The sequence below is a fragment of the Aethalodelphis obliquidens genome, unplaced genomic scaffold, assembly GCF_003676395.1.
Source record: "Aethalodelphis obliquidens isolate GAN/ISIS:26980383/991018 unplaced genomic scaffold, ASM367639v1 scaffold43, whole genome shotgun sequence".
In the NCBI taxonomy this organism is placed as follows: domain Eukaryota; kingdom Metazoa; phylum Chordata; class Mammalia; order Artiodactyla; family Delphinidae; genus Aethalodelphis; species Aethalodelphis obliquidens.
This window is the reverse complement of record NW_020837987.1, coordinates 3457069-3481285: the sequence shown is the minus strand read 5'-3', so window position 1 is coordinate 3481285 and position 24217 is coordinate 3457069. Positions and strand designations below refer to the sequence as shown.

Here is a 24217-nt window from a genome sequence, read left to right as displayed (position 1 = left end):
AGTTCCCAACAGCCTTGCCAGGTGAGTAAGGAAGGTCACTTTCTGGCCTTCCTCCAGGATATTTGGGGGAACTTCAGGGTATCTGGGGGAACTTCAAGAAGAGAGGAATTCACCCAAATCTGTAGGTATTACAGGCGAGTCTGATGATGACTCCTTGACATGGCTTCTTAGCCTAAAGAGGCTATTAAAAGTTCAATCTGGAGGTTCCTTATGAAAAGTTCCAGCAAAGCAGATTTAAAACAGCCTATATGGTCAGTTGCTATTCTTGCTGAACTTATATAAATAATCAGGTCAAGTTTAATGAAACTAAAATTATTTTAAAACAAATGAGTGTGACTTTGGCCATCTTTGGTAGAAATGAGAGTGACTTTAGAGAAAAAAAAATATGCTTCAATAGAAACTATAATATCCAATACATATAAAGAATACATACAACTCAACAGCCAAAAAAAAAATCATCTAATTAAAAAATGGGCAGAGGTATCTGAATAGATATTTTTCCAAAGAAGATGATATACAGATTACTAACAGGTGCATGGAAAGATGCTCAACATCACTAATCATCAGGGAAATGCACATCAAGATCACAATATCACCTCACACCTATCAGAATGGCTATTATCCAAAAGACTAGAAATAACAAGTGTTTGCAAGGATGTGGAAAAAAGGGAACCCTGTACATTGTTGGTGGGATGTAAATTGGTGCAGCCACTATGGAAAACGGTATGGAGATTAAAAATAGAACTATCATATGATCCAGAAATTCCACTTCTGGGTAAAAACACAAACTTGAAAAGATATCTGCACCACCATGTTCATTGCTGTATTATTTATGACAGCCAAGATGTGTCCAACCTAAGTGTCCATTAATGGATGAATAGATGAAGATGTGATATATATACACATATATACATATATATAATACAATATTATTCAGCCATAAAAAGAAGGAAATCTTTCCATTTATGACAACATGGATGGACTTTAACAGCATTATGCTATGTGAAATAAGTCAGAGAAAAACAAAGGTGAATGCTCTCACTTGAATGTATCAACAGGATCCCTCCCCCCAGAAAACCCCCAAAACCAAATAAACAGAAAAACAAACAAAAACCCAAAACCCAAACAAACCCAACTCATGGATGTAGAGAACAGATTGGTGGTTGCCAGAGGTGAGGGGTGGGCAAAATGGGTGAAGGTGGTCAAAGGGTACAACTTCCAGTTCTAAAATAAATGTCTCAAGAGATGTGATGTACATCACGGTGACTATAGTTAATACTGTACTGTTGGAGACTTGCTAGGGGATAGATCTTTAAAGTTCTCATCACAGGAAAAAGTATGTGTAACTATGTGTGGTGACAGATATTAACTAGATTTATCGTGGTGATCATTTCACGATATATACAAATATCGAATCATTGTGCACCTGAAACTAATATGTCAGTTATTTCTAAAAAAAATGATGGACAATTCTAAGGTAGAATTGCACTATTCCAATAGCTCTTGGATATATATAGATATTGTTTCCCAGATAAGAGTTTTTAAATTGTGCTTTCCTTGCTAATTGTTTTACAGTCAGACTGTAAATCCTTGACATTTAAAGACTTTGCACATTCCACTGACTCTTTATGAGTTCTTTCGGTTGGGATTTTGGTAGGTAAGTGAACGCCTGTTATATGGCCTTTTGGGTCCCCCGCAAAGCTCTGAACTACTGTCAGCAGCAGAGGGAAGAAATATAAGATGAGTAAACTTAGGAACAGAAGAAAGTTTGAAAACTTGAAGCCAGGCCTGGGACAAGTTTTAAGTGGTAAAGGAAGAGCTGGCATCTGTCCTGAAGGTTTGACTCTGACCCTGACTCAGAGGATAAAAGCCAAGAGGCTGTGGGGATATGGATTTACACTGCCGGGCTGAACGTGTCTTTATAAACCGTTACAGGACCAGGGAACCAAATACGTACCAAATATAAGACGATAAAATGCAGATGGTGTTACCATCTTCAAACTGCAAGTATCTGTGCAATTGGAAAAGGCACAGTTTGAAAGTGAAGGTCGGGACTTCCCTGGCAGTCCAGTGGTTAATACTCCACGCTTCCACTGCAGGGGGCTTGGGTTCGATCCCTGGTCGGAGAACTAAGATCCCACATGCCGCGGAGCGGCTGGGCCCGTGAGCCATGGCCACTGAGCCTGCGCGTCCGGAGCCTGTGCTCCGCAACGGGAGAGGCCACCACAACAGTGAGAGGCCCGCGTACCGCAAAAAAAAAAAAAAAGAAGAAAAAAGAAAGTGAAGGTCAAGAGCTTTAGCAGAAACTTAAGAAGCAATGGAGTTGTATGAAAAAAAAAAATAACATGAAACTTCCTAGGAAATTAACTGTGAGAGGGAATTGACTGCAAGGAGGTAAAACTTCAGCCATGTGGTAGAAGAGCTGGATGCACAATGAACCAAAGGTCCTAAAGAATTGGGGAAAAAACTGTGAAGACAAATCCACATTATTTTCCCTGAGGGGGGGAAAAACCCTTATGATAATTGGTTGGACACTCACTCTGCTGGGGAAAAACAAAACAAGAAGAAACCACAGCTTCAAGGAAAGAAATGCGCACCAAGGGCCGAAAATGAACTGAAGTCGATTTCTGACCCTCAGCAAGGATCCTCATGCCCAGATGTTCCAAACTCAGCATTTGACAGAGGCCCAAGAAGCCCACGGGATCCTCTGCATTAACAGAATGCTGACGCTTAATGCATAACCTTCTGCAGTTCTCACAGTTCTGTGAAGGGGAGTGCCAGCACTAGCCCATTTTACAGATTCAGAACTCAGTTCTTGGAGAGAGGCTAAGTAACTCTGAGACCACGTGGCTGGTGTGGGCTCACAGGACCCTCCAACTCCCCACTACCACCACCACCCCACCCTGCTTTCCTCAGTGGTTTCTGTTAGAATATCAGCCCTCTGGGGCAACCTTGACCCAGGGAGCCTTCTGTAGGGCTCTGCAAGTACAGATGGGCCAGACCTACCTCTGAGTGCTGCACTGTTGGCAAATGCTTAAGGGGTGCCTCAAGCCAGCCTGGGGGCAGGTCCTGCCTCCGTGCTCTGGAGAGACAGCCCGTGAATGAGCACTCTGCTCGGGCTCTGGCCACGGCCGCCAAGAGGATCAGGTGCCCTGATGAGCAGGCATGGCCCCATCAAGGGGGGCAGGTAACAAACTTCTACATCAGGACCCTGACTCTGGGAAAGCAGAGGTCCCCCACATTCTCAGTAGGCTCTAAGAGATGACCCTGAGAAATCTGCCCTCCTCCCAGGTCTGCCTGTCCCAAAGTGCTCCCACGGTAAACCTCAGTGACTCACCAACCCTGTCCTGTGACCTTTGGTCTCATCTGGATATCTGGGATGCTGTTAAATCTACCCCAGTGCAAAACTGCCGGAGGAGATGGGCGATAAGCAGCAGTGCTTCAGGCTGGGCTCTTCCGTCCCAGATACGGTCTCAGCAGGGGCCGGACAAGCTTGGTCAGAACCAGTGGGAGGCAGACAGACCAAGGACCTTGGAGGAAATTCCTCAGTGGGGAGGGAAAGGGCTGCCCCCAACCTGTGAGTTAGGAGTGCAGCTACTGTTGGTGCCGCCTGCCTGGAGTTGTAAATAGAACCTATTAAGATAATAAAAGAGTGGGTTCCAAAGTTTATCTCCTCTGGTTCCAGTCTTTAGAGAGATTTCTCCTTATAGGATGTAGCTGATCTGGGGGGAATCTGGTTAATTTTAAAACAGACTGGTCTGGACACAAATGAGCAAAATAAAAACAGTTTGGAGAGAAACTGGCTGCTCGACCCTCCCTTTTTTGTGTGGTGTATCCAAGCTTCGTTGCTTAAAAAAAAAAAAAGGTGTTTAATAATTACCTTTATTGACCTCTGTACCTTGTGGCTTCCTTCTCTCCTGGGCACGAGACATGGCCATTCCTAGGGCACTACTGTGCAGAGGAAGGTGGTCAGCTGCCCTGGGCAGGTCCCTGGGCTCCTCGAGGTCAAGGAGAAGGTAAGGCCACCAGGTGATGGGAAGGCTGGCTGATCCCCTGGCCAGGGACCCGAGAGGGACTTCATCTGGAGAAGGGAACAGGGAATGAGCACTAAGTAGTTCAGCCTTGAACGGATCTCCCTCAGCAACGTTCCTGGCATCACTCAATGAAAAACTGTCTATACCGTGGATCTATTGTGTGAGGTGCCTTAATTACTTGGGAAGTAATTATGAGAAAAGCCTTCCTTCTTCAGACTTGCCTCCACTAAGGATATTCCAGTATGTTTTTAAATATTTCTTTTTAAAAGCCTTTGAAAAAATGAGGTTGGGCTGTAGAATGACTTCCAGGCGTGTCACTGCTGAGGGTTCGGGCACATAGGATAGGTGAGGGGGCACGGGGGTACCGGAGTAGTTTAGAAAAGAGCTTGGAACCCCAGTTGCCCAGGCTCTGAACGGCAGTCAAAATTCTGCTGGGACTGAGCAAATTATCCCTAAGGAGTCGACAGCTGCATTTCCCCCAAACTGTAGCTAATCATCTGCTCATAGAATCCGTTCCCACAACCCAGGTGCGACAGCTGAGCCCCCATTTGCATCTTGTCCGATAGAGCATTTGCTGAGTGAACACCCGGGTCCTCCTTGCAGCCTCCTAGAATTGGCAGCGGGTAGAAAATGGAAGAGACAAGCCTGAGAAAAAGGAGAGAGGATGAGAAGTCGATCCAGAGCATCGAACACAAGACCACAAATCTCCAAAAGGAGGTAAGGCCGTCCTTAGGGGCAGGCCCTTCCCAGGTCCAGCCACGGGGTGCACGGCCAAGTCCCCCCACCCCATCTCTGATCGAACAGTTCCTTGTACTCACCTCTTTCTCTCTCGCCAGTGAACTCAGCATATTCTTGTGAGGTTAATACATGTGTGCTTCTGCGTGCTGGGTAAGCACCCGGAGGGGTGGCTGTTTGCTCAGACCAGTGGCCTTTTCCGGGATGGTCAGAGAGGACTTCTGATGTGGAGTCCCCTCTACAGCACCTTCACCAAATGTTGGTCCCTCTTATGTTTGAATACCTCCAGTGACAGGGAAATCCTATTCCTTCTTTTTGTTTAACATCTTTATTGGAGTATAATTGCTTTACAATGGCGTGTTAGTTTCTGCTTTATAACAAAGTGAATCGGCTATACATATACACATATCCCCATATCTCCTCCCTCTTGCGTCTCCCTCCCGCCCTCCCTATCCCACCCCTCTAGGTGGTCACAAAGCACGGAGCTGATCTCCCTGTGCTATGCAGCTGCTTCCCACTAGCTATCCATTTTACATTTGGTCCTTTATATAAGGACATGGGGAGGGGGAAGGGTAAGTTGGGACAAAGTGAGAGAGCGGCATGGACTTATATATACTGAATCAGACTATTTTATTCCTTTAAATTTTTTTTCTTGATTCACGTATGATTTGCATAGAGTGAAATGCACATCTCTTCAGTGTTCAGTTTGAAGTGTTTGACAAACTGGTCGCCCCAGAAAGTTCCCTCTTGCCCCTTTCCAGGAGGGCCCCACCCCCCGAGTTCTGTCTCTGCAGAGTAATTTTCCCTGTTGTGGAACTTCATAGGACGGAATCATACAGGGTGTGTCTGAGCAGGGTCTCGTTGGTAGGAAGCTCATATTCTACAGAATGGCATGAGAGGAAGCTCACAGCCCCCTGGAGACCTTGCTGCTCACCCCCTCACCCCCACTCCCCTGGCCAGGAGCCCCAGACCCTGACTTCACTCTTTGTCTGGGGGGAGAAGCTCCGTTCTGCTATGCCCACCTAAGAGGTGGGTCCCAAGGGCCTTTCCTATTGGTGATTGATTGTCAAATCAGCCTTTATTTACCATCCAGGCACCTTTGTCAAGGGTGGTAAGGGTTGGCGCATGGAACCTCGGCCGGGCCTATGAACCGTACTGGATGTGAACCCTGGGCAGTAACGGAATCTTTCTGTTCCTCTATTTTTTCCTCTGTAAAATGGGTACGATAATGGCGTACCCGACTCATGAGGCTGTTGTGAGGATTAATTGACTTACAAGCGAAGCCCCAGGAGCAGCTCCCTGGTGCTCCCCCTGCAACAGCACAGGGTGAAGGTGCCTGGGACACTGGGGGCTGCCCTGGCCACACCCAGAGTGGGAGGGAGGGAGGGAGGAAGAGGGCTGCGTCTGGGCCTCTTGAGCCCCACTGGGTGGCAGCACTAACTCTCCTCTCCCCTTCTCCACACCCGAGCTGGGCCTGTTCAGCGGCATCTGCATCATCGTGGGCACCATCATCGGCTCCGGGATCTTCATTTCCCCCAAGTCTGTGCTCAGCAACATGGAAGCCGTGGGACCCTGTCTCATCGTCTGGGCGGCTTGTGGGATTCTTGCGACGCTGGGTAACAAAGATGCCCCGCCCTGAACACCTTCTGTTGAGTGTGGGGCTGCTATTGGAGCTCTGTCTGTGCCTGGTCTTGCTGCTGCCTGGATCCCCTTCAATGCTTGTGCACAGATAGGTGTAAATCGGGCTTCACAGAATGTCCAATGGCCAGAGTTCAGGAGGAGAGGCACCGTGATGGGCTCCGGGAGCATGTCCCCCACGGGGGAGAGGGGTTCCCTCGACCAGGGCAATGCCTCACGAGGGGTCCGGGGCCCCCTTCCTCTCTGTATTCCAGGCGCTCTGTGCTTTGCGGAGCTTGGCACGATGATCACCAAGTCGGGGGGCGAGTACCCTTACCTGATGGAAGCCTTTGGCCCCATTCCTGCCTATCTCTTTTCCTGGACCAGCCTGTTCGTCATAAAGCCCTCGTCCTTTGCCATCATCTGTCTCAGCTTCTCTGAGTACGTTTCTGCGCCCTTCTACTCAGGCTGCAACCCTCCTCAAGTTGTCATTAAACTCCTGGCTGCCGCTGCCATCTGTGAGTACGTGTGTGAAACACTGGGCAGGGGTCAGAAGAGACCCGGCACGGATGGTGTGGGGAGACTCGGCTCCTGCACAGCCAGAAAGAGGCCGAGTGGGCCTGGAGGCGCTGGTGAGGAGCAGGGCCAGGTCTAGTCTTGGGCCCAAGCCTGATGCCCTTGGCCATCCAGTCCCTGCTCTGCGGGGCCATCGGAGCTGTCAGGGACGGCGGGCAGCAGGCTGTCCCACAGGGGCCCGGCTGCTTCTCCATTGCTCTTGGGGAGAGGCAGCCCGGCTGGATTTCAAAGGTGCATTTGAGGGATGTGGTGGTGGAGAGGGGAGGCTGGAGGGGTGGGCCTGGGAGTGGAAAGGAGACTCTTTCCAGGGCCTTAAGAAAGGAGGGAGATGTTGAGCCCACAGACACAGAATGTTGCCCACCTCTGACTTCCCCAGTGCTCATCACCACGGTGAACGCGCTGAGCGTGCGGCTGGGGAGCTACGTCCAGAACGTGTTCACAGCGACCAAGATGGTGATCGTGGTCGTCATCATCATCAGCGGAATTGTCCTCCTGGCCCAAGGTGACCTGTGGCTGGAGGGGAGTGTGATGCCACACAGCACAGACCATTTGGAAGTCTTGCTCCTAAGCGTACCCTTAAGGCAGGAATTCAACAGAAACAATCTTTCGTTTCCCGGTTTTTCAGCGTGTGTTTAATCACCTGAGGTCATTAGCCATCCCCTGCCTTCCCAGGTGATGCAAAGTCCCAGTCTGGTCAGCTGACACCCGCTTTTCACCGTCTGGCTTAATTACAGGAAATACGAGGAATTTTGAAAATTCATTTGAGGGCACAAAGCTGTCTCTGGGAGCCATCGGTCTGGCGTTTTATAATGGACTCTGGGCGTATGATGGATGGTAAGATGGTACACGTCTGGCTGTGGGTTTCTTTAGGCTATTTTACTGAAACCCTGTGGAAAGCAACGACTTCTCCTTTTGGGGGTTTGGTGGGAGCCTGACATTTACCTTTGCATCTCCCTTTCGTGAAGCACCCCACCCTTCACGCTTCTGTTCTCCTCGGACCCCAGAGACATTGAGGCACCTGCCCCTTTCCCATTCGCTCACATGCCAGCAGCCCTTGACACAGTGTCCCGTGAGCCCGCAGTGGTGGGACCCTGTGCCAGAAGCTTCACCAGACACACACAGGCTCAGCCGGATTGGAGGCAGCGAGGGCTGCTAGGCACTGGACAAGGCAGATATTCAGTAGCACTTGCAAACACTAGGTTTAGTCGATGAGATTCTGTTTGTGTCCAGTGGCCATCCGGGACACTGGTCTTTCCCTCATGCAAAGCATCTGCAGGCTCCATTCCCTTTTCAGAAGAAGAATCTTCCATGTGTTTTCAAAGCACACTGGGGACTCATTGCTCCCAATAATTGTTGAAAATTCACACGATTCCCATGGAGGGCAAAGACCTACCAACTGAAAGATGTGCAGATCTCAGTAGTCCCACCACCACCAGGGCTCTCTCCGAAAGAAACTGCCCCGAAATTCCTACAAGGGGAATTTTCTCTGTGATGGAGTAGCTTAAATGAGACCTACATTTATTATTTTGTGTTTCATAATCTTAGCAAAGAAAGTCAAAGTTATGTTACTCACGGTACTTTTTTTTTCCCTCTAGGAATCAACTCAACTATATTACAGAAGAACTCAGAAACCCTTTCAGGTAAGAAAGCTGAGTCAGGGCAGGAGACAGTGGACAGGTGAGGGTATTTCTCTCCCCCAACCATAAAGTGGAGCTGCTCCCCCGTCATCACCCACCACCCCCTTCCACGCAGAGGATGGTTTCCTCATTTACACTCGTTAGAGCTTGGTTTTGTTTGGGGCAGTAGAATGGTTGCTAAGGGGAAGGAAGAGCTCTAGCTTATTTTGCTTTATAACCAATTCAATTTTACTGCCCTGGAGTCTGAGAGAGGAGGAGTTCTTTCTCATTTGAAAATGTCACATGTCCCCACTGGGGCTCTGCTGTCCCACAAGCCCCCTGCTTCTGGGTGGGCCTCAGGAAGGGCAGCTGTGACCCCAGCCCACCCCAGGAGCAGGTGGAGGGCTGGCCGGGGCGGGTGGAAGAAAGGAGTAGACGAGGACAACCACCGTGTGAGTCTCTAACAGGATGCTCTGGTCTGACTGGGTCCCTGGGTCCCTGCCCCTCCCAGAAACCTGCCCCTGGCCATCATCATCGGGATCCCGCTGGTGACAGGGTGCTACATCCTCATGAACGTGTCCTACTTCACTGTGATGACAGCCACCGAGCTCCTGCAGTCCCAGGCTGTGGCCGTGGTGAGTGCCCAGGGTCTCTGCGGGAGGGTGCCTGGTGTGTGGGAAGGGGACAGGCAAGGGATAAGTGCTCAAGTTGAAAGGCCCTCACCGCGGGGGAGGGAAATAATTGTCTAGGAGACCAGACGCGGAGAGGGTGAGCAGGTTAGGGCAGTCCCAGCCACCCAGCTGAGGTTCCAGGCTGCCAGCAGGTGGCAGGTCCTGCTTTCCCAGCACACCCCCCCCCCCCCCCCCCCCCCCTCCCCCGCACCGGGGAAGGCACAGAGTGTAGCTGCAGCAGGGTTGGACTTCACCAGGGTTGGGGCTTTGACAGACAAGTGTAGGGGAGAGAAAGAGCAAAGGAGTCATTAAAAGAGGGAGTTATAATAATGGATTGTGGAATTCAAGCTGGGGGAGGAGGGAAGAGGACAGAGGGATGGGTGTGAGGGACAGGTGGAAAGGTGGGTGGGGTCCACGTGCTGGAGGAGGTCTTCGGAGCTGGAGCGGGACAGGAAATGAAGCTAAAAACAGGCAATGATGTGACAAGGATGGGGAGCGTGGAGAGACGCAGCTTGTTGACGGGCCACTGACCGGAGAATAGGCGGCTCAGAGGGGAGGGAGACCAGGTCATTCCGAGGGAGGGAGAGGCAGGGGGGGCAGAGGTTGCTGAAACACCGCGAATTATGCCAGGAAGAGGTGGAGAAGCGATGTCCATCACCATCCGCAGAGGAGGTCGTTTCCTCCCGACGGGCGCTCCACTGTGCCTCCCGGAGGTGTCCGGGAGCCCAGCTCAGCGGGGCCGCTGGGAGGGCACAGCAGCTTGCGGGGCCGGTGGCTCCTGGGGGCGCGCACGGTCTCAGGACGCACCCACTTCTCTCGCAGACGTTTGGCGACCGCGTCCTCTACCCCGCCTCGTGGGTCGTTCCACTCTTCGTGGCGTTTTCAACCCTCGGCGCCGCTAACGGGACGTGCTTCACGGCGGGCAGGTAGGGCCGGGCCCCCACCCCGGGGCGGAGCGCGCATAGGGCGTCGCCAGGCCTGAGTTGGGGTGATGGAGCCGAAAGCGTGCGCGGACCGGCGCGTGGCGCGGGCCCGCGGGCCCCGAGCGAGGGAGCGAGGGAGCGAGGGAGCGGGGACAGTGCCGCCCGCCCCAGCGCAAGGCGGGGCTTCGCGACTCGGGTGAGCGAGGTTGACCCGTGGGACTTTTTACCGAATGAGCTTTCTTGAACATCTTCTCAGGTTAATAGATACACAGAGTCTAGATCAGGGATTGGTAAACTTAAAGGGCAGATAGTGAAGGGTTTAGGCTTGCAGCCCGTGTAAACCTGTCATGTTCTGTCTTTGCGGTAGAAAGGCCAACAGCTGTGATTACGGTCCGCTAAAACTTTATTTACATAAACAGGCAGTTTTCCAGCCCCTGCCGAGCCTCTGGACCCTATCCGGTGTAGAGACGGTTGCTTTGGAATCCCCTTTACGATGGAGCATAGTTTCACATCACCTCCACTCACGGGCTAGTTGGGGGTGGTTTTTATAAACACTGCGACAGGGGACATTCGTGAACACGTCTTTGCCCGGCTGTCCAGCGTTCTGAGTGGATAGAGTTCTGAGAGTGAAATTGCCAAACGTTAAGCACGTAGACGCTTTAAAAAAAGAGAGAAATACATGCCACAAAATCATTCCTTAGAGCTTCACCTAATGCATAGCTCAATTCGGAGAGGACCGCCATTTTGAAGTATTGATTCTTCCAATCTACGGGCATGGACTAGCTCCCCATTTATTTAGGTCTTCTTTAATTTTTTTCAAAAAAATATTGTTTTGAGTAACAGCTTTCAGTATACAGTATACAAATTCTTGCACATATTTTGTCAGATTTACTCTGAAATATTTCTTCATGCTATTGTAAATGGTATTTTCAAAAATGTAAACATTTTCAGTTTCTGATGGTTTGTTGCAGGTATATAGAAACACATTTTAAACAGCTCTACTGAGGAATAAATGCCATAAAGCTCACTTTGTAATTCGACAGTTCAGTGATTTTAGTAAATTTACAAGCTGTGCAAACATCATCACAATCCAATTCTAGAACATTTTCATCATTCCGAAAAGTTCCCTCATGCCTAGTATAGTTAATCCCCTTCCCACCTCCAGGTCTAGGCAACTACTGATCTGCTTCTCTTTCTATGACTTTGCTTTTTCTAGACATTTCATGTAAATGGAATGATACAGTATGACACTTGCATCTGGCTTCTTTCACTTAGCATATTCTTTTTGAGGTTCCTCTATGTCCTAGCAGGTATCAGTTCATTCATTTTAATTGCTGAATAGTACTCCATTTTATAGATGTATATTTCATTTACCCATTCACCAGCTGATGGACATTTGGATTGTTTCCAGTTTGGGCTATTGTGCGTAACGCTGCTGTGAGCATTCATGTACATATTTGTCTCTCTCTTTTTTTTTAATGTTTAAGGGTGCTTTTATGGACATATACTCTTTTCACACAAATTCGATCGTGCATTGCATTTTGGTCTGCGATTTGCGTCTTCCTTGAATTAGCGATATATCACGAACATCCTTCCAGGTCCTCACATGTAGATCTTTTGCCTAGCAGATTCAAAAAAAAGTTGTCTAACATCAGTAATATCCAGGGAGACTGAGGAAAAAGATGCTCTCATCCACTGTTTATAGGGGATAAAAGCTTACATTTTGAAGGGAGAGAATGATGTACTCTCTGTTCTGAGGGAAAAAGGAAGGTCCATTACAGGGCATTTTCTCTAGTAGCAGCGGATTCTGTCACTAACACCATGTCCTCTCTCGTGAAAGAGTTGAATTCCGGTGAGTCCCTGGTTCCCTCTCATTTGTCTGCTCATTGCAGAAGGACCCGTAACTTATGTTAGAGATCTCTGAAAAGGCTTTTCTAGCACAAATCCATGCCCGAAAACCCGGGTACCTACCCCAAGTGCCATGCGTGGCGACGTGTAAGTATCTTCTGCTTGGGGGTATTTTCTCAGTAACAGAACACTTTTAATGCTACAGAAACAGAGTTGGATTGAGTGCAGACCTGGAGGACGCTCTTTCTCTGCGAGTTCTATGGCCTATCCGCGGAAGGAAATTAGTCCGGATGAAGCTCCAGGGTGTCTCTGGGAACTCTGAGGGATGGCATTCCTACTCGTATCTCATTTGGTTCTGCTGCTAGTGATGGAGGGTCTCCTGCAGAGGTGGGGAGTGGCTGTGGCTCACCGCAGGGACAAGGGCACTGGCAGCAGAAGTTCTGGGAAGTGCTCCTTGGCGTGAGCCCTCCCCGAGTCTGCCATTAGCCCCACCAAAGAGCCTGTCCATATATGTCTTTGTGTGGACATAAATGCTTTCATTTCTCTGGGGTAGATTCCTAGGGATAGAATTGCTGGGTCATATAGTAACTTTGTGATTAACTTTTAAAGAAACTGCTTAACTCTTTTCTAAGTGGTTGCTCCATTTTAATTTCTGTAAACAGTGCATGAGAGTTCCAGTTACTCTACATTCTCACCAACACTTGTATTTGTCTTTTGCTTAAAGTTATTCCACTGGGTATTAGTATGACACTGTGTTTTTTTGTTTTAATTAATTATTTTTGGCTGCGTTGGGTCTTTGTTGCTGCATGCGGGCTTTTCTGTAGTCGCGGTGAGTGGGGGCTACTCATCGTTGCAGTGCGCGGGCTTCTCATTGCGGTGGCTTCTCTTGTTGCGGAGCATGGGCTCTAGAGCGCAGGCTCAGTAGTTGTGGCTCATGGGCTTAGTTGCTCCGTGGCATGTGGGATCTTCCTGGACCACGGCTCAAACCCATGTCCCCTGCATTGGCAGGCAGATTCTTAACCACTGTGCCACCAGGGAACCCCTGTCATTGTGGTTTTAATTTGCATTTCCCTAATGACTAATGATACTGAGCATCTTTTTGTGTGCTTATTAGCTATTCGTATATCTTCTGGTGAAATATCTATTCAAATCTTTTGTCCATTTAAAATATTGGGCTTCCTTTTATCTTCTTATTGAGTTGTACATGTTCATCATATATTCTAGATACATCCTTTATCAGGTATCTGATTTGCACGTGTTTTCTCCCAGTCTGTGCCTTGTATTCTCTTTTTTTTTTTTTTTTTTTTTTTTTTTTTTTTTTTTTTTTTTTTTTTTTTGATCAACTTTGGCTCCTTTTTATTCAGGAAGCATACACTAATCCTTTTTATACAGTTTTTTTTACATTCCAGAAATAAGCGAAAATAGCAGTTTTAAATAGGTTACAAAGTTGGCTTTGCGGGTTAAATAAGCTTTTTGAGAGAGGGACCAGCCCGCTAACCTTTTCATCAAAGCACCAATGTATCTTCAGTCTTTTACCAAGCTCCACCACAGCTGTGGCCACCTTGGATGTGCTATACACCCAAATCATGTGAAAGCTATGGCGGAGAGTTGCTGCGAGTCTCTCTGCAAGGCACCAGGAACAGACAGTTCCAGCTTCCTTTCTTCAGACTGAATCAAAGTTTTGGGAACTTTTCAATTGCTCTCTCAAGTAGTGCTCTCTCAGCATGAAGACTAGAATTTGTTAACACTCATATATCACAAGATACAGTATATCACTTCCAATATTCTGGAAACCACATGGTAGAAGTTATAAATAAATGAACACTAAAATTACTTTAACAAAGTTTTACATCATTTAGTTGGTAAGGACATTTACATGTACAGCACAATTTACTATTAAACCTTCTATAACTGGCTTCACATAAAGATGAAAATAGATAATACAAAATGACCTGACATCTTCAGTTAAGTCTGGAATTAAGACTGTAGTTTTATTGTAGTCAATATCAACTTTACATATTGTTGCAAATTGCTGTGCTATGCCCTTTAAAATGGGAATTTCTTTCTTGGGGTGAAATTCCATTTGGATATGTGTTCTTACTTTGTACAAACTACGAAAATCTGAGGGACACAGCAATATCAAAGACACAAACAGTAACCGCACGATATTATCTGCTGGATTAAGCTAATACAAGTGGACAGAATTCTTCAAGTTCCAATATCTAATAAAGCACTCTATGAAATGAACAAGGTGAAACATCTTAATGAATATACTCTGCAACCAGAACATGCAGCATTTCTTTAATTCACGAATCTGCCTCATTAGGCATTTACGAAATAAATTAGTAAGATCTCAATTCGCTTGGGGCATCACAAGCTCGTAACGCCCCACTTGGCCTTCCTGTTTGAGCTGGTCTAGTAAATCCTCCTTCCGTCTTTTTCTGCCTACCACCAGGTACCTATCATGGGCCACCGCATGAGACTTACTCTTAAGACCATACTTCTGCGCAATCTGATGTATTTGCTTCCGCTCATCATTAGTCAGCTCTGTAGAGAAGGTTAAATCCGTGTGGCTCTCCGAGAGGGCGTAGTTTCTGATGATCTGTTCAATATCTCCCTTGGCAATCTTATTTACCCTCCCTACATCAAGACCAAGCCCTGCCCGCTTATGACGCTCTTTGACAGAGATTGGCTCCCGAATGCCCTCACCAGATTTACCTAAACCCCCACCCGTCCAACCCATCTTTCTCAGCAGCTGATTTCCAATGTTATCTTCTTTGATTTGTTGTTTGTAAGCCTCCTCTGCTGAGCGACCCTGAATTTCATTTCTTGAAATCACATCTTCAATAGCTCCTTTCTTCAAGTTGTTAATGACAGTCGGCTGGGTCTTTTTGAGGGTTTTCACAGCTTCCCCAGCAGCTTCATATTTGACAGTTTTCTTCACTCCAACTGCTTCTGCAATGACTTCACTCTCTAGAATCACCTTGCATTTCCATCGGAGTCCTGTCATTCTTTCATAGACATATTCAACTGTCATTCGATTAAACTGAGCTGTGTCGTTCAGCGTGCACACAGGATTTGAAGAATTCTCATAAACTACGAGATCCTTTATATCTTTCTTCTTCCCAGATCCCCTGGGTGAAGAGCCTGTTTGGCATTGTGAACTTTTGACAGATGGGTAAGTGGGTTGTGTTTTCTGAAGGATTTTCAAAGCCTCAGCAGCAGCTGCATGTTTACTTGTTTTTTTGGTTCCATAACCTTCAGCTAAGCAGTGATCTTGCAAAAACACTCGACAACGCCATGTACAGTTTGGCATCATCTCATATTTGTATTCAACAGACATTTTGTTGTATGAGGCAGAATTGTTAAGGATACCAATTGCATCATTTGCATTTTCTATAAGGATAAAATTGGTCCAGTGTTTGGCAGAAGCATTAAAAATTGGCTGTCCAGAAGCCTCTTTAGCCAGCACCACCAGCTCTTCTGGTCGTTTCAGAGCTGGAGGGAATTCATATGAAGGCATGCCAATCTGACACACCACAAGGTCCTCTCCAATCGTGTGCTTGAATTTCCGTCGGACAACCCTAACTTCAATACGTTTCTGCAAGAGTTTTACAGCTAGCTCAGTAGCTCGATCCCTGGAACCATTCTTGCTGCTAGCATAACCTGTAGTTAAGTAGATATTTTGGCATCTAACTTCACAAGCATAACCATCTGTTAGAAGTTTTTTATTTGGGGGGATGTCAGCAGGAGGGATTTCTTTTAAAGGAGTGTATATATATTCAGGATTTGTCTTACATGCCTGAATACAACGAGTTAACATATATGTGTAATTAATTTTATCAGATCCAGAAGTCATCTCTGGACTAGAAACGTTCTTCCAGATAGTTGCTGTTAATTTTTCAATAAAATACTGCTTCTCGGCTACCACTGACTCAGGAAATGTCTGTGACAATGAAGGCTCAGGAGCTGACTGGCAGTTTGCCTGCTGTGATGTGCTGCTGGGGGCAGGGTTCCCACTGTCAAAATACATGTTGGCTGTTGCAGGCTGGTCTTCTGTGAAAATAAATCCTGATGAATCACAATACTGAGAATTTCCACCTTGTATACTGAAAGAGTTTTGAGTATAATCTTGGTAGATGTCTCTTGGCATGCTGGCAAAATGTGTTTGTTCATTTACCTCTTTTGCTGGAGGGCCATAAGGATCTTCCTGTCTTTCATCTTTTGAACTACTAGCTACAAAATGTACAGGCTCAAAACGAGGTCTCACATGGAATTTGGAACCGGCTTGCTTTTCAGGAGGATTTTGACCATCACATGTTGAGAGGTGACGTTTTTGACCTTTGGAAGGTTTGGACAGCATCAGATCATATGAAGGCATCTCCCCAATATCCATACCTTCAGCCATTTGGAGAATTTTTTCCATCAAGGGTGGGCTGTACCTGCAGCCCAGGAAAACGTGGTTGGTCCAGGCAGCGGAGAGCGCGAGGAGCTGGTCTAGGGCAGCGCCGGGATAGCTGTGCAGGTGCCGACAGATGAAGCTGCGCCGCAGAGCCCACTGCCGGTCACTTTCGTGGCTATAGCGCCACTGCTCCAGCACTGGCTCGGGCGGGGGCGGGGGCGGCGGCGGCGACAGGAAGTCGCCCCCCAACAGCAGACGTCTGCCAGCCATCTTCTCTGCCCCCAAGCAGGGACCCCAGGGATGAAGCAGACTCGCTACCAGGAGAGAGCGGGAGCGGAGGTCGGTGGGAGGGGCCGGGTGAGGAGGGGCGCACCGAGGCGCGAAGACCAACTCCCAGGGGACTGGAGTGCTTGCGTGACGGGCGACCGCTGAAGCGGCGAGCACGAGCTTGCGTCCCCGGCAACCCGGGAGCACGCCCGTTGCATTCCTCCAACTCGTGGAGGTGCAGGAGGAGGGCACCCGCCGCAGTCACACGCGCGCCCGGGAGGCCGAGCCAGGCCCCACGCTCCGCACCTCCGGCTACCCGCAGACTCACGCACTGCACTGGGAAGGAAAAAAAAAAAAGACACCAGCACGCTTTGCTCCCCTGCCTCTAGTCTACCTACCCGCGTGCAGCCCCGAGGTTATGAGCTATTCTCATTTTCTTAGTGGTATTTTTGAACACCAAAGCTTTTCACTTTGACAAAGAGCAGTTTATCAGGTTTTTTTTTTTCATGTGTCATGCTTTCGTTGTCATATCTGAGAACCTTTGCCCAACGCAAGGTCACAAAGATTTTCTCTTCTGTTTTATCTTAAATGTTTATTAGGTTTAGCTCTTACATTTAGGTATAGGATCCATTTTGAGTTACTTTTGTATAGTTATGTACCTGTGCAGCTTGGGGGTTGGCCAGGGACTTGTGCTATATTGAATTATGTTGGATATCATTTTTATGAGGTCAAATCTAAGATTTTTGCTTACTGGTTTCTGAGTTTTCTATCTCACATAAACAGACCTTCCTCTCTCCTTTCAAGAATGCCCACCTATGTTTTCTTCTAGCATTTTACTTTAGCTCTTTGACCAATCTAGAAAGCGTCTTGACGTGAGGCATAAATCTCACTTTTTTTCCCCAAACATTTACCTGTTGTCCACCCTTTCTCCTACTGGGTTGAAATCCAGCATTATCATTCCAATGTACTTGATTCACTTTGTTTCACTGCTAAATATTTTCCTGTGCTATTATCTTACTTATTACATGTTTCACAGCTTCAGTAATGGAAAATCTGGTAGGACTGGTGCTCCCACATCAGACTTCTCCTTGCCTGTTTAGCATTCCAGATGCACTTACAGTAATTTTGTCCAGTTCCGAAAAGTCGTGCTTGCATCTTCAGTGCATGGAATTTATATATTGATTTGTGGAGAACTGACGGAATTTAAAGAGTGAACTCACAGCATCATCTTGAGTCTAAGTCTCCCCTCCATCTAGCAGTCCCTTTCCTCCCAGTTTCACTGACTTCTGGGAATTAATACTATGTTTATATCTTTTCAAAGTTCAAAAAGTAGTTTTTAAAAATGAGTCTTTTGGGCCTGTGTATTCCTGACTTCTAATGTTATTGTATTGTACTCAGAGAGTGTGATCTTTACAATATTACTTCTTCAGAAGTTTTAAGACTTCCCTTGTGGCTTACTGCCATTTTTATGTGTTCCCATGGTCTTGAAAATAATGTGTATTCTACTAACTTCTAGGTTTTTATGTTATCATTAAGTTTGTACCTTGACTGTTCAAATCTTATGCTCTCACAGTGGTTTTGTCAAGCTTTGCCTCCTATGTTTCATGGGCTCCTGTTTTTTTTAAATTTATTGAGGTATAGTTGATTTATAATATTATATGTCCCACGGGTAAAAGTCCCAGATGTACAACGTAATTCACAATATTTAAAGATTATACTCCATTTATAGTTATTATAAAATATTGGCTATATTCCCTGTGCTGTACAGTAAGTATTTCCTTGTAGCTTATTTTATACATTGTAGTCTGTACCTCTTAAACCCCTCCCCACTTTCCTCTCCCCACTGGTAACCACTAATTTGTTCTCTATATCTGTGAGTCTGTTTCTCTATATTTGTGAGTCTGTTTCTTTAAATTCACTAGTTTGTTTTATTTTTTAGATTCCACATATAAGTGACAACGTACAGTATTTGTCTTTCTCTGTATGACTTATTTCACTAGGCATAATACCTACCCTCCAGCTATATCCACATTGTTGCAAATAGAAAAATTTCATTCTTTATTATGGCTGAGTAGTATTCCATTGTGTGTGTGTGTGTGTGTGTGTGTGTGTGTGTGTGTGTGTGTTTATCATACCTTCTTTATCTGTTCATCTGTTTATGGACACTTAGGTAGCTTCCATAGCTTGGCTATTGTACATAGTGCTGCTATGAACATTGAAGTGCACGTATCTTTTTGAATTAAGTGTTTTTGTTTTCTTCAGATATATACCCAGGAGTGGAATTGCTGGGTCATATGATAATTCTATTTTTAGTTTTTAAAAAATATTTAATTAATTTATTTGGTTGCGCCAGCTCTTAGTTGCAGCATGTGGGCTCCTTAGTTGCGGCCAGCGGGCTCCTTAGTTGCGGCTTATGGGCTCCTTAGTTGCGACTTTCTGGCTCCTTAGTTGTGGCATGTGAACACTTAGTTGCAGCATGCATGTGGGATCTAGTTCCCTGACCAGAGATCAAACCCAGGCCCCCTGCACTGGGAGCACAGAGTCTTAACCACTGCACCACCAGGGAAGTCCCTCTATTTTTAGTTTTTTGAGGAACCTTCATACTGTTTTCCACAGTGGCTGCACCAGTTTTCATTCCCATCAACAATGTACAAGGGCTCCCTTTTCTCCACATCCTTGCCAACATTTGCTGTGGTCTTTTTTTTTTTGCTGTACGCAGGCCTCTCACTGCTATGGCCTCTCCCGTTGCGGAGCAAAGGCTCCGGATGCGCAGGCCCAGCGGCCATGGCTCACGGACCCAGCCGCTCCACGGCATGTGGGACCTTCCCGGACCGGGGCACGAACCCGCGTCCCCTGCATCGGCAGGCGGACTCTCAACCACTGCACCACCAGGGAAGCCCTGCTGTGGTCTTTTTGATGATAGCCATTCTGCTAGGTGTGAGGTGATAGATATCTCATTGTGGTTTTGATTTGCATTTCTCTGATGATTAGTGATGTTGAACATCTTTTCATGTCTGTTGGCCATCTGTATGTCTTCTTTATAAAAATATCTATTCAGTTATTCTGCCCATTTTTTAATCAGATTGTTTGTTTTTATGATGTTGAGTTGTATGAGCTATTTATATATTTTGGATATTAACCCCTTATTGATCATATCATTTGCAAATATATTCTCCCATTCAGTGGGTTGTCTTTTTGTTTTGTCAGTGGTTTCATTGCTGTGCAAAAGCTTTTAAATTTAGTTCCCATTTGTTTATTTTTGCTTTTGTTTCCTTTTCCTTAGGGGACAGATCCAAAAAGATATTGCTACAATTTATGTCAAAGAGTGTTCTGCCTATGTTTTCTTCTAGGAGTTTTGTGGTTTCTGGTCTTACATTTAGGTATTTAATCCATTTTGAGTCTGTTTTTGTATATGGTATGAGAAAATGTTCTAATTTCATTCTTTTACATGTAGCTGTCCAGTTTCCCAGCACCACTTATTGAGGAGACTATCTTTTCTCCATTGCATATTCTTGCCTCCTATGTTGTAGATTAATTAACCATAAGCATGTGGATTTATTTCTTGGCTCTCTATTCTGTTCCATTGATCTGTGTGTCTGTTTTTGTGCCAGAACCATACTGTTTTAATAACTGTAGCTTTGTAGTGTAGTCTAAAGTCAGGGAGTGTGGTGTCTCCAGCTCTGTTCTTCTTTCTCAAGATCGTTTTGGCTATTTGGGGTCTTTTGTGTTTCCATACAAATTTTAAAATTATTTGTTCTAGTTCTGTGAAAAATGCCATTGGTATTTTGATAGGGGTTGCATTGAATCTGTAGATTGCCTTGGGTAGTATGGTCATTTTAACAATATTAATTATTCCAATCCATGAACATGGTGTATCTTTCCATCTGTTAGTGTTGTATTCAATTTCTTTCATCTATGTCTTACAGTTTTCTGAGTATGGGTCTTTTACCTCCTTAGGTAAGTTTATTTCTAGGTGTGTTATTCTTTTTTTAAAATGCAATTGTAAATGCTGTTGTTTCCTTAATTTCTCTTTCCGATAGTTTGTTGTTAGTGTATAGAAATGCAACAGATTTCTGTATATTGACTTTGTATCTTGTAACTTTACCAAATTCACTGATGAACTCTAGTAGTATTTATTTTTATTTTTATTTTGTAGTGTATTTAGGATTTTCTATGTATAGTATCATGCTGTCTGCAGACAGTCACTGTTTTACTTCTTCCTTTCCAATTTGGCTACCCTTTCTTTCATTCTCTTTCTTTCTTTCTGTCTGACTGCTGTCGCTCGGACTTCCAATAACATGTTGAATAAAAGTGGAGGGAGTGGGCATCCTTGTCTTGTTCCTGATCTTAGAGGAAATGTTTTCAGCTTTTCACTGTTGAGTATGATGTTAGCTGTGGGCTTATCATATATGGCCTTTATTATGTTGAGGTGTGTTTTCTCTCTACTCACTTTCTGGAGAGTTTTTGTCATAAGTGGTTGTTGAATTTTGTCAAAAGCTTTTTCTGCATCTATTGAGATAATAATATAGTTTTTATTCTTCAATTTGTTAATGTGATGTATCACACTGATTGATTTACAGATGCTGAACCATCCTTGCATCCCTGGGATAAATCCCACTTGATCATGGTATATGATCTTTCTAAAGTGTTGCTGAATTCAGTTTGCTTATATTTTGAGAATTTTTGCATCTATGTTCATTTATGTTCATCTATGTTCAGTGATATTGGCCTGTAATTTTCTTTTTTTGTGATATCTTTGTCTGGCTTTGGTATCAGGGTGATGCTAGCCTCATAGAATGAGTTCAGAAGCATTCCTCTGTATTTTTTGGAATTGTTTGAGAATGATAGGTGTTAGCTCTTCTCTAAATGTTTGGTAGAATTCACTTTTGAAGGCACTTGGTCCTGGACTTTTCTAAATTACTGATTCAATTTCATTACTGGTAATTGGTCTGTTCATATTTTCTATTTCTTCCTGATTCAGTCTTGGGAGATTGTACAGTTCTAGGAATTTGTTAATTTGTACTTGGTTGTCCACTTTATTGGCATATACTTGTTCATAGTAATCTCTTATGATCCTTCGTATTTCTGTGGTGTCGCTGATAACTTTTCCTTTTTCAATTATGATGATATTGATTTGGGCCCTCTTTTTTTCTTGATGAATCTGGCTAAAGGTTTATTGAGTTTATCTTTTTAAAGAAATGGCTCTTAGTTTCACTGATCTTTTCCCTTTTTTTAATTTATTTGTTTATTTATTTTTGGCTGCATTGTTGGGTCTCTGTTGCTGTGCATGGGCTTTCTCTAGTTGCGGCGAGTGGGGGCTACTCTTCATTGAGGTGCACATGCTTCTCATTGCAGTGGCTCCTCTTGTTGCAGAGCATGGGCTCTAGGCATGCAGGCTTCAGTAGCTGTGGCATGCGGGCTCAGTAGTTGTGTCTTTCAGGCTCTAGAGCACAGACTCAGTAGTTGTGGTGCACGGGCTTAGTTGCTTCGCAGCATGTGGGATCTTCCTGGACCAGGGCTTGAACCCGTGTCCCCTACATTGGCAGGCGGATTCTTAACCACTGTGCCACCAGGGAAGTTCCTCATTGATCTTTTCTATTTTTCTTTTTTAATCTCTATTTCATTTATTTCTGCTCTGATATTTATGATTTCTTTCCTTCTACTAACTTTGGGTTTCATTTGTTCTTTCTCTAGTCCTTTTAGGTGTAAAATTAAGTTGTCTGAGAGTCTTCTCATTTCCTGAGGTAGGCAGTATAAACTTCCCTCTTAGCACTGCTTTTGCTACATCCCATAGATTTTGGATCATTGTGTTTTCATTTTCATTTGTCTCCAGGTATTTTTTGATTTCCTCTTTGATTTCTTTAGTGATCCACTGGTTGTTTAGTAGCATATTGTTTAGCCTCCACGTGTTTATGTTTTTTTCAGTTTTTCTCTTGTAGTTGATTTGTCTCATAGCATTGTGGTCAGAAAAGATGCTCACTATGATTTCAATTTTCTTAAATTTACCAAGGCTTGTTTTGTGGCCTAGCATGTGATCACTCCTGGAGAACAGTGCATGTGCACCTGAAAAGAATGTGTATTGTGCTGTTTTGGGATGGAATGTTCTATATATATTGTCCATATGGTCTAATGTGTCACTTAAGGCCAGTGTTTCCTTATTGATTTTCTGCCTGGATGATCCATCCATGATGTAAGTGGGGTGTTTAAGTCCCCTACTATTATTGTGTTACTGTCATTTTCTCCTTTTATGTATGTTAATATTTGCTTTATATATCTAGATGCTCCTATGTTGAGTGCACATTTATTTACAATTGTTATATCTTCTTGGATTTATCCCTTGATTGTTATGTAATGTCCTTGTCTCTTGTAACAGTCTTTATTTTAAAGTCTATTTTGTCTGATATAAGTATTGCTATGCAGCTTTTGTTTTGATTTCCATTTGCATGGAATACCTTCTTCCATCCACTCACTTTCAATCTGTATCTTTAGATCTGAAGTGAGTCTCTTGTAGGCAGCATATATGTGGGTCTTGTTTTTGTATCCATTCAGCCGTGTCTTTTGATTTGAGCATTTAGTCCATATACATTTAAAGCAATTATTGATATGTATGTTCTTATTGCCATTTTGTTATTCATTTGGGGGGTGTTTTTGTAGGTCTTTTTTGTTCCTTCTTTTGTTCTCATCTCTTGTGATTAGATGACTATCTTTAGTGTTATGTTTTAATTCCTTTTTCTTTTTTATGTGTGTATCTAGTATAGATTTTTGGTTTGTATTTATGTGAAGTTTATATATAGCAAACTATATATATATGATTGTTTTAAATTGCTGATCTCTTAATTTCAGATGCATTTAACAACCCTGCATTTATACATTCCTCCCCTTACGATTACTGTTTTTGACGTGTTTTACATCTAATTGTTTTGTGTATTCTTTAACTGCTTATTGTGGATATAGATGGTTTTACTACTTTTGTCTTTTAACCTTCCTACTAGCTTTGTACATGGTTGATCTTCTACCTTTACTGTATATTTGCAAGGGCTTCTGTTTTTTTGTTTGTTTGTTTGTTTGTTTTTTTTTTAACATCTTTATTGGGGTATAATTGCTTTACAATGGTGTGTTAGTTTCTGCTTTATAACAAAGTGAATCAGTCATACATAAACATATGTTCCCATATGTCTTCCCTGTTGCGTCTCCCAGGGCTTCTGTTTTTTATGTCTTCTGACTGTTCTCTTTTTCAGTAGGAATGCTCCCTCTTTTGCCTTAAATTCTGATACTGATATTGCTGAATCAGCTGTCTTTAAGGCTGCTACTTTTGGTAACATGTCCCATCCCTTTTATTGTCTGCTTCTCAGTGTCATGGGCTGTGGCTTGTGTCTCTTTCAACAAACCCAACCGGAGAGTCTCCAGCTGGGCAAGTGGAATCTGATCACACTGGATGTGATTACTGCTGGATTAATTTCTAACGTATTCCTTTGTGTTTTCTTGGCTTAAAAAAATCTTACCCTGATTTATTAACCATCAAATGTCC

At 44.8% G+C, this 24217-nt stretch overlaps 1 protein-coding gene and 1 pseudogene across 1 annotated transcript in view; one reads left to right on the top strand and one right to left on the bottom strand.

The window, feature by feature from the left end:
* The first annotated feature begins 2268 nt into the window (after positions 1–2268).
* The window catches only part of SLC7A9 (solute carrier family 7 member 9), a 35305-nt gene continuing 13356 nt past the window's right edge, over positions 2269–24217 (top strand). The window contains exons 1-8 of the mRNA XM_027079322.1: positions 2269–4751; positions 6238–6385; positions 6662–6904; positions 7339–7464; positions 7697–7796; positions 8558–8602; positions 9090–9213; positions 10072–10175. Of these exons, the coding sequence (XP_026935123.1) occupies positions 4665–4751; positions 6238–6385; positions 6662–6904; positions 7339–7464; positions 7697–7796; positions 8558–8602; positions 9090–9213; positions 10072–10175 (977 nt within the window). The 5' untranslated portion in view covers positions 2269–4664. The remainder of the gene's footprint in view (positions 4752–6237; positions 6386–6661; positions 6905–7338; positions 7465–7696; positions 7797–8557; positions 8603–9089; positions 9214–10071; positions 10176–24217) is intronic.
* Positions 13375–17131, bottom strand: LOC113605768 (NF-kappa-B-repressing factor pseudogene; annotated as a pseudogene).